This window comes from Crinia signifera, chromosome 19 (genome assembly GCF_055691185.1).
Source record: "Crinia signifera chromosome 19, ASM5569118v1, whole genome shotgun sequence".
Taxonomy (NCBI): Eukaryota; Metazoa; Chordata; class Amphibia; order Anura; family Myobatrachidae; genus Crinia; species Crinia signifera.
In genome coordinates, this window is record NC_139226.1 from 3795442 (window position 1) to 3809566 (window position 14125).

Below are 14125 nucleotides of genomic sequence, written 5' to 3' on the forward strand. Positions count from 1 at the left end.
CATCACCCTGCTCTGGTCTACAAAAATACCAGAAAACATCAGATGGTGATACACATCAATATCTAAGCATCTTTCATTCGATAAAAAAGCCATTTTATATGGAGCTCCACAATATATGATATAACATCTACGTCATATTTTGATCATGTTTTATGTATTTTTTAAACATTAAATTGTCCTTTTAAATTGAGAAACCGCCTGGTCTACATATTGGCTCAGCCAGCGCTGGCACATCTCTCTTTGTTTTTTCCTATAATTGTTTGGGCTTGACAACCCGAGGGCCAATGTGTGTGTTTTCTGTAATATAATAAAGGGAGGATGGGGCAGTGTGGGGGCGGGGCTTATTCCCATCCTCCTCTCCACACATCCCCAGTGGAGAAGGTGTACAGCACGCTTGGCGGCCATCTTAAATGATCTCATTAAATGATGGCTGCCACAAAGCTGAAAAGGAAACTTTAGACACGTTCCTGCTGGGTTGCGTTTAGCTTTCTCCCAACACTGATATTAAAAAATAATATTTATTTAACACATAAGGGCACTGGTACAGGCCATAACTTATCACAAATACAAGTTTACAACTCTGCGGAAGTAGCTGGAGCGTTCGAGAACATCCCCCCATCCCATGTCCACAGTCCTCCCGACCTCCTGCACCGAGGAATGGTCACTCAGCAGGATTCTGGCATTCCATCGGCTGCGCTTGGACGTCTGTCCCTTCCCGGTGCCGGAAGAGGAGCTCGCCGGACTGGATGACCTGCTCCGTGTGCCACGTGGTCTGCGCATTGTACTGCTGATAAATGTCAGTGTCTGACTGGAACATGACCAGGGCCTGGGCTGTGTGCATCCGGACATGCTCGGCCAGGCTGCTGGCGTCCAGGAACTTGTCTCCACAGGAGTCGCAGGCGTATAGAATCTGGGTGTTTGGGTCTGAAAGAGGAGGAGACACGGAACACGTCTCAACACGCATGAAAAGAACCCATACATTAACCAAAGCGCATTATATGTGTGTGTGTGTGTGTCTGGCATTACTTATTCCACCTGGTGGCAGCGGCACACACAGCGCTCTGCCTCGCCCGCAGCCCCGCAGCTTACCTGCTTCCTGCACCTGTTTTACCGCCTTGGTGATCTCGGCTTTAAGTGCTTCTGTCTCATCTGCTGTGACCGAGGCCGAGATTGGAACCACTGGAAAAGAAGGCGATTTATTACACTGGTCACATGTCTATAATTACATTGGTATATACCACGCTCATCAATCACACCATTGCCTCTTGTCTATGATCTTCCTGTCCTGATTGGAGGAGGCCCAGGATATACCGGGACCTTTGTGCTCTAGTTACTAAGCTTTGGAAGAAGATACAATTCCAGCCAATCAGATCATGTCATTTTTCAAACACAGCCTGGTTCCTTCTATATTGTACAGTCAGTCACCCAGCTTCATCGGGAGCTCCTCCTCCTGCTCATATTCCTGCTCTTCCTGATGAAGCTGGGTGACTGGCCCCAGGGAAAGGCGTTGAGACACCATTCACACCTATTCCACTGGGAAACTTTATTCACCTCAGACTTTTATTTGGACATATCATCTTCCTACATTTACACCATAGCCCATCCGGAGGCCGTTCCGAGGTGACCACAGAACTGCAGGTTCATCCAGGTTCACAATCCTTGTTGTTATGTGTTACATATAATTTTATTCATTTCATTCCATATGTTTCAATTGTGCATTGTGGTACTCTAAATTAGAAGGGCGCCCACGATTTTGATCGTGGGCATCGTTAGTAAAAAATCTCGGGCATCTCGGGCATTGAATGCACTAAAAAATCGGGTGCGATCAACCGACGAGATGCCCGAGATTTCCCATAGGGAACAATGTTAAATGTCTCAATTGACCCAATTTTCCTGTTCAATGCCTCAATTGACCCGATTTTTCCATAGGAAACAATGTTAAATGGGCCACAGAGGCCAAATAGGCACCCTGAAGTGTATAATGGCCACCCGAATTGTTAACGCCACCCCACGATCAACGTCAACCCGATGCGTGGCGAGCGCAGCGAGCCCGCGAGGGGCGGCGGTACGCGTCCTACGACCTTTTCATACCCCCACTATCCACGTCGGCGTGGAGTTGAGAATAGAAAGTGTGGCGAGCGCAGCGAGCCACCGAGCCCGAAGCGTGGCGAGCGCAGCGAGCCCCGCGAGGGTACGCGGACAGCTGTGAAGCCCGCGAGGGGACGCGGATACCTGTGAAGGTATCCGCGTGCGCTCGCCACGCTTCGGGCTCGGTGGCTCGCTGCACTTTCTATTCTCAACTCCACGCCGACGTGGATAGTGGGGGTATGAAAAGGTCGTAGGACGCGTACCGCCGCCCCTCGCGGGCTCGCTGCGCTCGCCACGCTTCGGGTTGACGTTGATCGTGGGGTGGCGTTAACAATTCGGGTGGCCATTATTCACTTCAGGGTGCCTATTTGGCCTCTGTGGCCCATTTAACATTGTTCCCTATGGGAAATCTCGGGCATCTCGTCTGTCGCATCGCACCTGATTTTTTAGTGCATTCAATGCCCGAGATGGCCGAGATGGGCGCCCTTCTAAGTAAAGAGTACCTGCATTGTTTTATCACAGTTTGTTCTCAATAGCTAAGAAACCGTTCACCTTTTTACCTTTACATTATACACAGCCGGCGCTGGTGCAACACTTTTGGTTCCTATTATACGTACATTTGGGACTGACAACCCCAGTGCCAGCTGCTTGATAGTAGCTCTCACTACCTCTGTAATATGGCAGTTAGGATCTGATTGGCTGGGACATTATCTCCGTACATAGGCCCTCTATCAGCATGAGATTTAATTTTACTAATTAATCACAAAATTAGGAGTTCCCAGCGGCAGGCGGCATAGGTGGGGACACAGCACAGGTTAAGACCAGCTGGTACACCAGGTCTCTCAGGAAGATTCTGAAAAAGGATTGCAAAGAGCCGAATTCTGGGTTTCTATGGCCCTTGGTGGCATTGTGTGACCCGACTCTCACCGGGTGACCAGCATTTAGTGCTGAACGGTGTCAAACATCACCATTGGTTTTAGGGTGTTATCCGGAGACCAGCAGCCTCCAACAGTAAGTGAATTTAGGACTGGGCAACCTTGACAGCTCTGCCACATCTGTGACCTACAAACACTAGCAGGCAGTTACTCATGGCCCAAGGCCTGCTAGTATAAGGACCCTCATTGGGTAACGAGGGACTGCTGAGAGTGATTGCACTGCTAGATGATGCTCTCTAGTATGAAACTAGGCCAGGGGTACCCGAGGCCTCCACCTTCAGATTGTACTCATATAGCGCCCCAAAGGGATGGGGATTGTTTGCATACATTGTAGACCATAGGACGTCATTGCGGACAAAGTAGTAAGTGTTCTCCTACACACGTGACACTGACTCAGGCAGGTAGACGGCACCGGAGGTCCTCCACGCACAGCACAATCAGCTGGAACCCGACAAAGCTCACCAGTGCTGCCGGTCGGAGAACACAAAAAGCCCCGAGTGGGCAGGGACCAATGTAAACATGTACTACAAATGTCAGAAGGTCATCTGGGTTTCTAATGGCAACAAATAACATAAGTGACCACTAAGGCTAGGAAGGTTCCTCCGCAGATAATGCAGCCGTACCCTCTACGTAGTTATGTTCTTAGCATCATTTTTGGCTGAAATGTATGGGCCCATCTATCACGGCTAAGTGACGTCATGAGGTAGGTTCCCAACAAGTCCAGAGCATGAGGCCCCCAGGGCCAGCACAACTAAACGCCCCAAGGCATCACATTCCGCATGTTAGTGATCACGAGATTTATGTTTTACCTGTTAAATCTCTTTATGTGAGGACATCAGGGGCCACAGGGACGACAGTGGGTAGTGAGTGGGAGAGTGAGCATTTCAGCACCAGAAAGGTTAAACATCTTGCTGCTTCCCAGGCAGCCAGGCTCCTCCCCTAATCTACCCCACCTCCAGGCCCAGGAAGTCAGTTTTTAACAAGCCAAGGCAGGAGACAAGAGACAAGGAAGAAAAACACCGCACAGAGACACATTCTGAACTTATGTGAATTCACTCAACGGAGGAACTATTAACTTTTAACACAACTAAAGCCGGCGCGGCAGGGAGGGATCCCTGTGGCCCCTGATGTCCTCAAAGACAGAGACATAAATCTCGTTTTATTCTTCGGGCACATCAGGGCCCACAGGGCTAACACGGGGACGTCCTAAAGCAGCCACCTAAGGGTGGGGACACGCCTGCGCCACAGCAGTACACTGTGGTCAAATGCTGAGTCCTGGGAGGCAAAAGTATCAAACGCGTAGAAGCGCAGAAAGGTATTGGCTGTTGCACCACCCCTAACAGCCCAAGACGCACCCACAGACCTCGTGGAATGAGCCGGACCCCAGCAGGAACTGGGAGGGAGGAGCCCAAGTATGCCTGCTTGATGACAGAATAAAGACGGGAGATAGTCTGCTTAGTAGTAGGCCAACCGCTCTTCTGAAATCCATAGACGACAAAGAGAGAGTCCAATTTCCGAAGAGCCTTAGTGCGGCGCACATAAATTCACAAAGCACGAACCACAAATAGGGAAGACTGTTCAGGAGAGGCATCCGGTTGCTGAAAGGCAGGGACCACAATCTCATGGTTATCATGAAATTTAGACACCACAATGGGAAGGTGTGAAGGAACGGTTCGAAAAACCGCCCTGTCAGGATGGAAGATTAAGAAAGCTGATTAACAGGACAGAGCGGACAGGTGGGGCCGAAGCAATTGCCAACAGGAAAACCGTTTTCCAGGTAAGCCAACAAAGGTCTACTGACCTTAATGGTTCAAACAGAGCCCCGAGGACTAGTGAAAGATCCCACGGAGCAACTGTAAACAAAGGGAGGTTGGATACGCATGACACTCTGCATGAAAGTGTGGACATCCTGCAATAATGCCAACTACCTGCGGAACAGGATGGATAGAGACTGAACTTGTACTTTTTAAGAAGACAAACACAGGCCAGCCACCAATCCCTTCTGCAAGAATGACAGACGGCCAAACGCTAACTCCTGGAATTGAAATCGTGAGTGCGACACCAGGGAAAGTAAGCCCGCCAGAAACGATGGTAAGCACTGGCTAAAGAAAGGTTTGCGAGCCTTGAGCATAGTTGAGATAATCATTGAGTTAAAGCCTTTGGCTCTTAACAAGGAGGTCTCAATAGCCACCCCGTCAAAGCCAAGCGCTGGAGGTTTGGATGTAGACACGGACCTTGAGTGAGCAGGTCTGGACATAGGGGCAGACAGATCGGAGGGGCTACTCAGAGCGCCTGCAGATCCGAGAACCAGATCTATCTAGGCCAATGTGGAGCCACCAGGATGAATCTGCCCCCTTCCTCCTTCAACTTGCAGATTACTCTAAGGAGGAGCGAGATTGGGGGGAAAGGTGTACATCAGAGCAAATGGCCACAGGGCGTCTACCATGCAAGCCCCGTGGTCTTAAGTCCTGGACCCGTATAGGTTGACCTTGTAGTTGTGGCGTGATGACATAAAGTCCACCTCTAGTCTGCCCCAATGGTGTACCAAAATCTGGAACTCCTCCAGATGCCCCATCCACAGTCTGATGGCTCAGATAGTCCACCTCCCAACTGAGGACCCCGGGATAATGATTGCTGAGAGAGGAGTGATCTTCCCCTCTGACCACTGAAAGATGCAGAAGGTCTCTGCCATAGCTGCCGACTCCGAGTGCCCCCTGGTGGTTGATATAAGTCACCGTCGTCGCATTCTGCGACTGGACCTGCAAGGTTCCTCCAGGTCGAGGGACCGTAAGACTGCCCTCAGTTCGAGGACATTGATCGATTGATGGGATTCTTGTGCATTCCATAATCCCTGGAAAGATAGTTATCAAGTCACTGCATCCCAACCACGGAGGCTGGCGTCTGTGGTGAGAGGAGTCCACTGGTGAACCCAAAATGGTCTCCTCACTGTGAGGTTCCGGTCTAGAAGCCACCAGGACAGGGACATCCATGCGGCCAGTCACAAGACAATCAGGTGGGACCGAATATTGGAGTAGGATCCTGTCCATTTGGTGAGAATCTCCCGTTGTACAGGGTGCGAGTGGAACTGTGCATACTCTGCCATGTCGGAGACGATACCATCGAGCCCAAGACCCTCATACAGGCATGAATGGATACCCGCCTGAGGGAGAGGAGATGCCGGCCCCGGGACTGCAGATGGTCCTCTGGCAGATATATCCGCTGACAAACAGTACCGGGCACCCAGATGGATCATGGATTGTGCTGGAAGCAAGGAGGATTTGGGCCAATTTATCATCCAGCCGTGACGTTCCAGGACTGTAACCACCTTCGCCAAATGAGCCTGGAGACCTCTGGTGACTGAACAGGTCATCCAGATACGGCAGTATCCGGATCCCCGGATTACGCAGCCTGCTGACCATCACTGCCATGACCTTCATAAACAAACGAGGTGCCGTGGACCGGCCGAAAGTCAGAGCCTGAAACTGGTAATGACGGTCCTGCAGTGCAAACCGCAGAAACTGTTGATGTTCCAGTCTGATGGGGATATGCAGGTACTGGATATCCAGGGACGCCATGTAGTGCCCTAGTTGTAAAGCTATGGAGCGTAATGTTTCCATCCTGAATTTTGGGACTTGGACAAATTTGTTGAGCCGTTTTAAATTGAGAATGGGGCAGAATGACCCGTTGGGCTTCCAGGCTAAGAAGAGGCTGGTGTAGAAACCTGTGCGTCGCTGAGGTGTAGGGACTGGAGCTATGACCCTAGACAACAGGAGCTTCTGGATGGCCTGCTCCAAAGCTCTGCACTTTTATTTTAAGTCCCTTGGATAACTTATGGAAAAGAACGAGCTTGGTGGACACCATGCGTCTGTTGTGAATTCCCGCCAGATGTCAGAGAACCGCAGCAGGTGACCCCCCACCCTGAGATCCCCCAGGTGGAGCGCTGTTATGCGGACGGCTTATCCTCCGCCTGGTGGCCCAGGGACGTTTGCCCTTAGCCTTGGAGGACTTGGCGGGCTGGGGTTGGGTTCTTGCAAAGGAGTGCCCACTGCCCTGGAAACAAAAGGACTGGAAGGTCGCATGGAGACGTGGAGTAGGGGTGGACGGTAGGAAAGCTGACTTGGCTACCGTAGCAACAATTTTGTCCAGGTCCAACCCAAATAAGAGGGAACCCTCAAAGGAAAGTGCTTCTAGGGTTTTCTTAGAGTCAGAGTCTGCCTCAAACATGGGGGAGGTCAGGGTGGCTGCATCTAGTGCAAATAGAGAGCGGCCTGATGCATGATGTCAAATAGGTCCTTTGCACTCCCCCCCTCTGCAGCAGTAGATACAAGGGCGTAGTCCATTCCACCATGACCTTAGCCACCACCCTTGAAGTGGTATAAATGAGTTTTAAGAAGTTCTCTAACTTTCGGTCTGCGGAGTACTTAAGGGATGCGGTTGAAATGAGGAGAGTAGAGGATCGCACAATCTTAGCGACATGTGCGCCCACTCTGGGGGCTGTTTCCCAGCGGACCCTGTCCTCCTGAGGGAGGGGGTAAAGGCAGGCAAACCATCTAGGAAGTGTAAACTTCCTATTGGGTATCTCCCAGGCCTCCCAGAGGGTATCCTCCTTAGACCTGGAAAATACTGCCAGGGTCCACTTAAGATGTTTAAAAGTAGAGCCGGAGGACCTGGGCTGTTTAGCAGGGTCCTTTAAATGTAGGACCTCTTTGACCACCGTAACCAAGATGACCACATGCGGCAGTGGTAAAATGGCGGGGATCCGGGGCGCGCTGGGTGGCCCCACTTACAGTCACCGCTGCACACATACACTGTATCCCTGGTAGTCACTGACTCCTGCCAGCACCGAAAAAACAGTTCCTGTCCTGGAGGCAGGGTAGAGAAGGGGAGGAGCCTGGCCTGGAGGCGGGGTAGAGGAGGGGAGGAGCCTGGCTGCCTTGGAAGCAGCAAAAAGTTTAACCTTTCTGGTGCTGGAATGCTCTCTCTCCCACTCACTACCCAGCGTTAGCCCTGTGGCCCCTGACATGTCCCAAAGAATAAATAATACAGATAGAGCCTTCTCTGGATAGCCATGGTGAGCCAAGGCCTATCAGCTGCAATACAATACATAGAACAATACAGTAGGGGATTAGTTTAGGATTAAGTCCGACAGCTCTGGGTCACTTAATCCTATTAAAGGGCTAGATGAGGATGGCTCTACCCGTACGTCTGTGTTCTGTTGCAGTACAGTGTGGGGGTCATACCTACCTACATACACATACACACACACACACACACAGCTGTGTCATGCCGTGCCGCTTACCGGTCAGCTCTGTAACACCCGTGTTGGCGATATCCTCTGCTGCCAATGTCACCATCTCATCAGAGGCCACCGTCACAATATTCACCTCTTCCTCGTCCACGTCCACCTCGTCGTCATCCCTGTCCTCCATCTTCATGCCAGCCTTGCCTTTGTGCACCGTCTTCACATGAGAACGCAGGTTGTCCACCCGGTTGAAGCCTCGGCCGCACTTGTCGCACAGGTACGGCTTTTCCCCTGTTGGATCAGATGTTGCAGTGTTACCGAGCACAGGGATGCCCCCCCCCCCCCTACCCCGCAGACATGGCGGCCGGCGCTCACCGGTGTGAATGATGATGTGCTTCGTCAGGTCCCCCACGTTGACGAAAGCCTTGCTGCATATTTTGCACTTGTGAGGGCGGACGTTGTCGTGGTGTCGGATGTGATTGGCCAGCTGACTGGACTGAACAAACCTGAGCCAATAAACATGGGATTAGGAGAATGTCACAAAGCACAAGCTTACACAGGAGACAGGGGGGCTCCACACTCACCGCTTCCCACAGCGCTCACAGACATACGGCTTCTCCCCCGTGTGCTGGCGGACGTGAGCGATCAGCGAGCTTGCCTGAGTAAATGCTTTTCCACAGATCATGCACACACACGGCTTCTCTCCTGCAAGTGTAAGATCATACTTGTACTTACTCTCCGAGGCTGTAGGGGCAGTAGTACCACCTCTTACTCCCTACAGAGGGAAGTACCACCTCTTACTCTTACTTATAGCCCGTCCTTCCTCTGGGAAGTACCACCTCCTATGGCCCATCCCTGAACAGGGAAGCACCACCTCTTACTCCCTACAGTCCCTCCCCACACCACCTCCTACTCCCTACAGCCGGAATTACCACCTCTTACTCTCAGCAGCCCCTTCTCACACAGGGAAGTACTACCTCCTACTCCCTACAGATGGAAGTACCACCTCTTACAACTTATAGCCCGTCCTTCCTCTGGGAAGTACCACCTCTTACTCCCTACAGCCGGAATTACCACCTCTTACTCTTACTTATAGCCCGTCCTTCCTCTGGGAAGTACCACCTCCTATGGCCCATCCCTGAACAGGGAAGCACCACCTCTTACTCCCTATAGCCCCTCCCCACACAGGGAAGTACCACCAACTAGTCCCTATAGACCCTCCTTGCACAGGAAAGTACCACCTCCTACTCCCTATAATGCCATCCTTCCCCTGCGAAGTACCACCTCCTATAGCCCCTCCCTGAACAGGGAATTACCACAAACTGATCCCTATAGCCCCTCCCTACACCTCCTACTCCCATTACTCCCTCCCTTCACAGGAAAGTACCACCTCCTACTCTCTATAGCAGCTCCCCGCAGAGGGAAGTGCCACCTCCTACTCCCTATAGCCCCGTCCTTCCCCTGGGAAGTACCACCTCCTATAGCCACTCCCTGAAAAGGGAAGTGCCACCTCTTAGTCTCTATAGCCCCTCCCCACACAGGAAAGTAAAACCAACTGCTCCCTATAGCCCCTATCTGCACATGGAGCCACCACCTCCTACTTTTTGGAGCTCCTCCCTGCACAGGGAAGCACCACGCTTGTTTCCATACAGCCCCTCCCTGCACAGAGAAACATCACCTCCTAGTCTTTATAGCCCCTCCCTACAGCCCCTCCCCAGGATACTCACTAGAACGGAGACAAGCCACGCCAGGAGGGCTGGCACTGTATCATTCCGGCTTAGTAAAAGAGGGGGCTTCCTCTGTATACTGTGCCAACTGCCAAGTAACCAGTGCTGGGGGAGTGATGGGAGCTTCCTGCCAGCAGCTAATACAGAGAACTGACCAACATATGAGCCAGAGGCTTGTGTGCCCCCTCAGGGACTAGGCCGAGGATCTGCCCAACACTCCGGCATCCAGCAAACCTGCCCCAGAGTAGGCTAAGGTGGCTTCAGTTAGCCAAGCTGGGCTAATGCCAGCCTAAAACAAGGTGTGTCCATATAGGTCACAGCCTACCTAGATACCCATCTGGGGCACTGACATGATCCAGGTCTCCTACCCACACGCCACATGCAGGTGGTTAATAGTGAGGAGCAGGCTGTTCTTTCCTCAGGACTCCCCCTACTGGTGATGAAAGGGGGACAACAAGAAGCGTGGCACAGTATAGTAACATGAGGAGGAGGGCGTTACCGGTGTGGGTCCGGACATGCCGTTGTAAGGCCCCCGGGTCAGCAAATTTCCTCTTGCAGTGGACGCACACATAGGGCTTCTCTCCGCTGTGGATCCGCAGATGTCGCTTCAGATTCCCTGTAGGAAAACCACAGAAGTGGGGTCAGGATCAGAGGTTTCCCGGGGGCAGAAGACATCAGTAATATCAGAGCGATGGCCTCACCTGAGGTGGTAAACTGCTTCCCACACTCTCTGCACTTCAGCGGCCCATCCGCAATGTGAATCTTCATATGGGCTTTCAGATTCCCCAGCTGCAGCGATAAGGACACAGTCACCCCACAGCAATGTGTCACCCCGCAGCCATACATCAACACCACAGCAATGTGTCACCCCGCAGCTATACATGAACAATGCAGCAATGTGTCACCCTGCAGCCATACATCAACACCACAGCAATGTGTCACCCTGCAGCCATACATCAACACCACAGCAATGTGTCACCCTGCAGCCATACATCAACACCACAGCAATGTGTCACCCTGCAGCCATACATGAACAATGCAGCAATGTGTCACCCTGCAGCCATAAATCAACACCACAGCAATGTGTCACCCCGCAGCCATACATCAACACCACAGCAATGTGTCACCCCGCAGCCATACATGAACAATGCAGCAATGTGTCACCCCGCAGCCATACATCCACACCACAGCAATGTGTCACCCCACAGCCATACATCAACACTGCAGCAATGTGTCACTCCGCAGCCATACATCCACACCACAGCAATGTGTCACTCCGCAGCCATACATCAACACTGCAGCAATGTGTCACCGCGCAGCCATACATCAATGCCACAGCAATGTGTCACCCCACAGCCATACATCAACACTGCAGGAATGTGTCACCCTGCAGCCATACATGAACAATGCAGCAATGTGTCACTCCGCAGCCATACATCCACACCACAGCAATGTGTCACCCCGCAGCCATACATCAACACTGCAGCAATGTGTCACTCCGCAGCCATACATCAACACTGCAGCAATGTGTCACCCCGCAGCCATACATCCACACCACAGCAATGTGTCACCCCGCAGCTATACATGAACAATGCAGCAATGTGTCACCCTGCAGCCATACATCAACACCACAGCAATGTGTCACCCTGCAGCCATACATCAACACCACAGCAATGTGTCACCCTGCAGCCATACATCAACACCACAGCAATGTGTCACCCTGCAGCCATACATGAACAATACAGCAATGTGTCACCTCGCAGCCATACATCAACACCGCAGCAATGCGTCACCCAGCAGCCATACATCAACACTGCAGCAATGTGTCACCCCGCAGCCATACATCAACACCGCAGCAATGCGTCACCCAGCAGCCATACATCAACACTGCAGCAATGTGTCACTCCGCAGCCATACATCAACACTGCAGCAATGTGTCACCCCGCAGCCATACATCAACACCGCAGCAATGCGTCACCCAGCAGCCATACATCAACACTGCAGCAATGTGTCACTCCGCAGCCATACATCAACACTGCAGCAATGTGTCACCGCGCAGCCATACATCAACGCAACAGCAATGTGTCACCCCACAGCCATACATCAACACTGCAGCAATGTGTCACCCTGCAGCCATACATGAACAATGCAGCAATGTGTCACCGCGCAGCCATACATGAACAATGCAGCAATGTGTCACCCTGCAGCCATACATCAACACTGCAGCAATGTGTCACCCTGCAGCCATACATCAACACCGCAGCAATGCGTCACCCTGCAGCCATACATCAACACCGCAGCAATGCGTCACCCTGCAGCCATACAGCAACACCGCAGCAATGCGTCACCCAGCTGGCATACATCAACACTGCAGCAATGTGTCACTCCGCAGCCATACATCAACACTGCAGCAATGTGTCACCGCGCAGCCATACATCAACGCCACAGCAATGTGTCACCCCACAGCCATACATCAACACTGCAGCAATGTGTCACCCTGCAGCCATACATCAACACCGCAGCAATGTGTCACCCCGCAGCCATACATCAACACCACAGCAGTGTCACCCCACAGCCATACATGAACAATGCAGCAATGTGTCACCCCGCAGCCATACATGAACAATGCAGCAATGTGTCACCTTGCAGCCATACATCAACACCGCAGCAATGCGTCACCCAGCAGCCATACATCAACACTGCAGCAATGTGTCACCCCGCAGCCATACATCAACACCGCAGCAATGCGTCACCCAGCAGCCATACATGAACAATGCAGCAATGTGTCACCCCGCAGCCATACATCAACACCGCAGCAATGCGTCACCCAGCAGCCATACATCAACACCACAGCAATGTGTCACCCTGCAGCCATACATGAACAATGCAGCAATGTGTCACCCCGCAGCCATACATGAACAATGCAGCAAAGCGTCACCCAGCAGCCATACATCAACACCGCAGCAAAGCGTCACCCAGCAGCCATACATCAACACTGCAGCAATGTGTCACCCCGCAGCCATACATCAACACCGCAGCAAAGCGTCACCCAGCAGCCATACATCAACACTGCAGCAATGTGTCACCCCGCAGCCATACATCAACACCGCAGCAATGCGTCACCCAGCAGCCATACATCAACACTGCAGCAATGTGTCACTCCGCAGCCATACATCAACACTGCAGCAATGTGTCACCGCGCAGCCATACATCAACGCCACAGCAATGTGTCACCCCACAGCCATACATCAATGTGTCACCCTGCAGCCATACATGAACAATGCAGCAATGTGTCACCGCGCAGCCATACATGAACAATGCAGCAATGTGTCACCCTGCAGCCATACATCAACACTGCAGCAATGTGTCACTCGCAGCCATACATCAACCCCACAACACTGTGTCACCTGCAGCCATACATCAACACCGCAACCATATGTCACCACACAACAATGTGTCACCCTGCAGCCATACATCAACACTGCAGCAATGTGTCACCCTGCAGCCATACATCAACACTGCAGCAATGTGTCACCCCGCAGCCATACAACACCGCAGCACTGTGTCACCACGCCGCCATACATCAGCCCCGCAATAATGTGTCACCCCGCAGCAATACATCACCCTACAGCAATGTGTCACCCCTCAGCCATACATCAACCCTGCAGCCATACATCAACCCCTGAATAAAGTGTCACCCTGCAGCAATACATCAACACTGCAGCCATGTGTAACCCCGCAGCTATACATCAACACCGCAGCAATGTGTCATCCCACAGCCATACATCAACACTGCAACAGTCACCCCGCAGCCGTACATCAACACCACAGCAATGTGTCACACTGCAGCCATACATCACCCAGCAGCCATAAATCAACCCCGTAACAATGTGTCCCCCACAGCCATACATCAACACCGCAGCCATGTCACCACACAGCAATGTGTCACCCTGTAGCCATACATCGCCCCACAGCAATGTGTCACCCCCAGCCATACATCAAAACCGCAGCACTGTGTCACCCCGCATACAAACATCAACACTGCATCAATGTGTCACCCGCAGCCATACATCAACACAGCAGCACTGTGTCACCCCGTATCCATACCATCACCCCACGGCAATGTGTCAACC

General features: G+C 52.1%; 1 protein-coding gene across 1 annotated transcript in view; it reads right to left on the minus strand.

Moving 5' to 3' along the window:
• Positions 1-504: 504 nt before the first annotated feature.
• Positions 505-14125, minus strand: part of ZBTB17 (zinc finger and BTB domain containing 17) — a 50866-nt gene continuing 37245 nt past the window's right edge. The window contains exons 9-15 of the mRNA XM_083161825.1: positions 10694-10781; positions 10492-10608; positions 8850-8970; positions 8641-8771; positions 8323-8556; positions 1090-1179; positions 505-924 (exon numbers count right to left, since the gene is read on the minus strand). Coding sequence (XP_083017951.1) covers positions 662-924; positions 1090-1179; positions 8323-8556; positions 8641-8771; positions 8850-8970; positions 10492-10608; positions 10694-10781 — 1044 coding nt within the window. The 3' untranslated portion in view covers positions 505-661. The remainder of the gene's footprint in view (positions 925-1089; positions 1180-8322; positions 8557-8640; positions 8772-8849; positions 8971-10491; positions 10609-10693; positions 10782-14125) is intronic.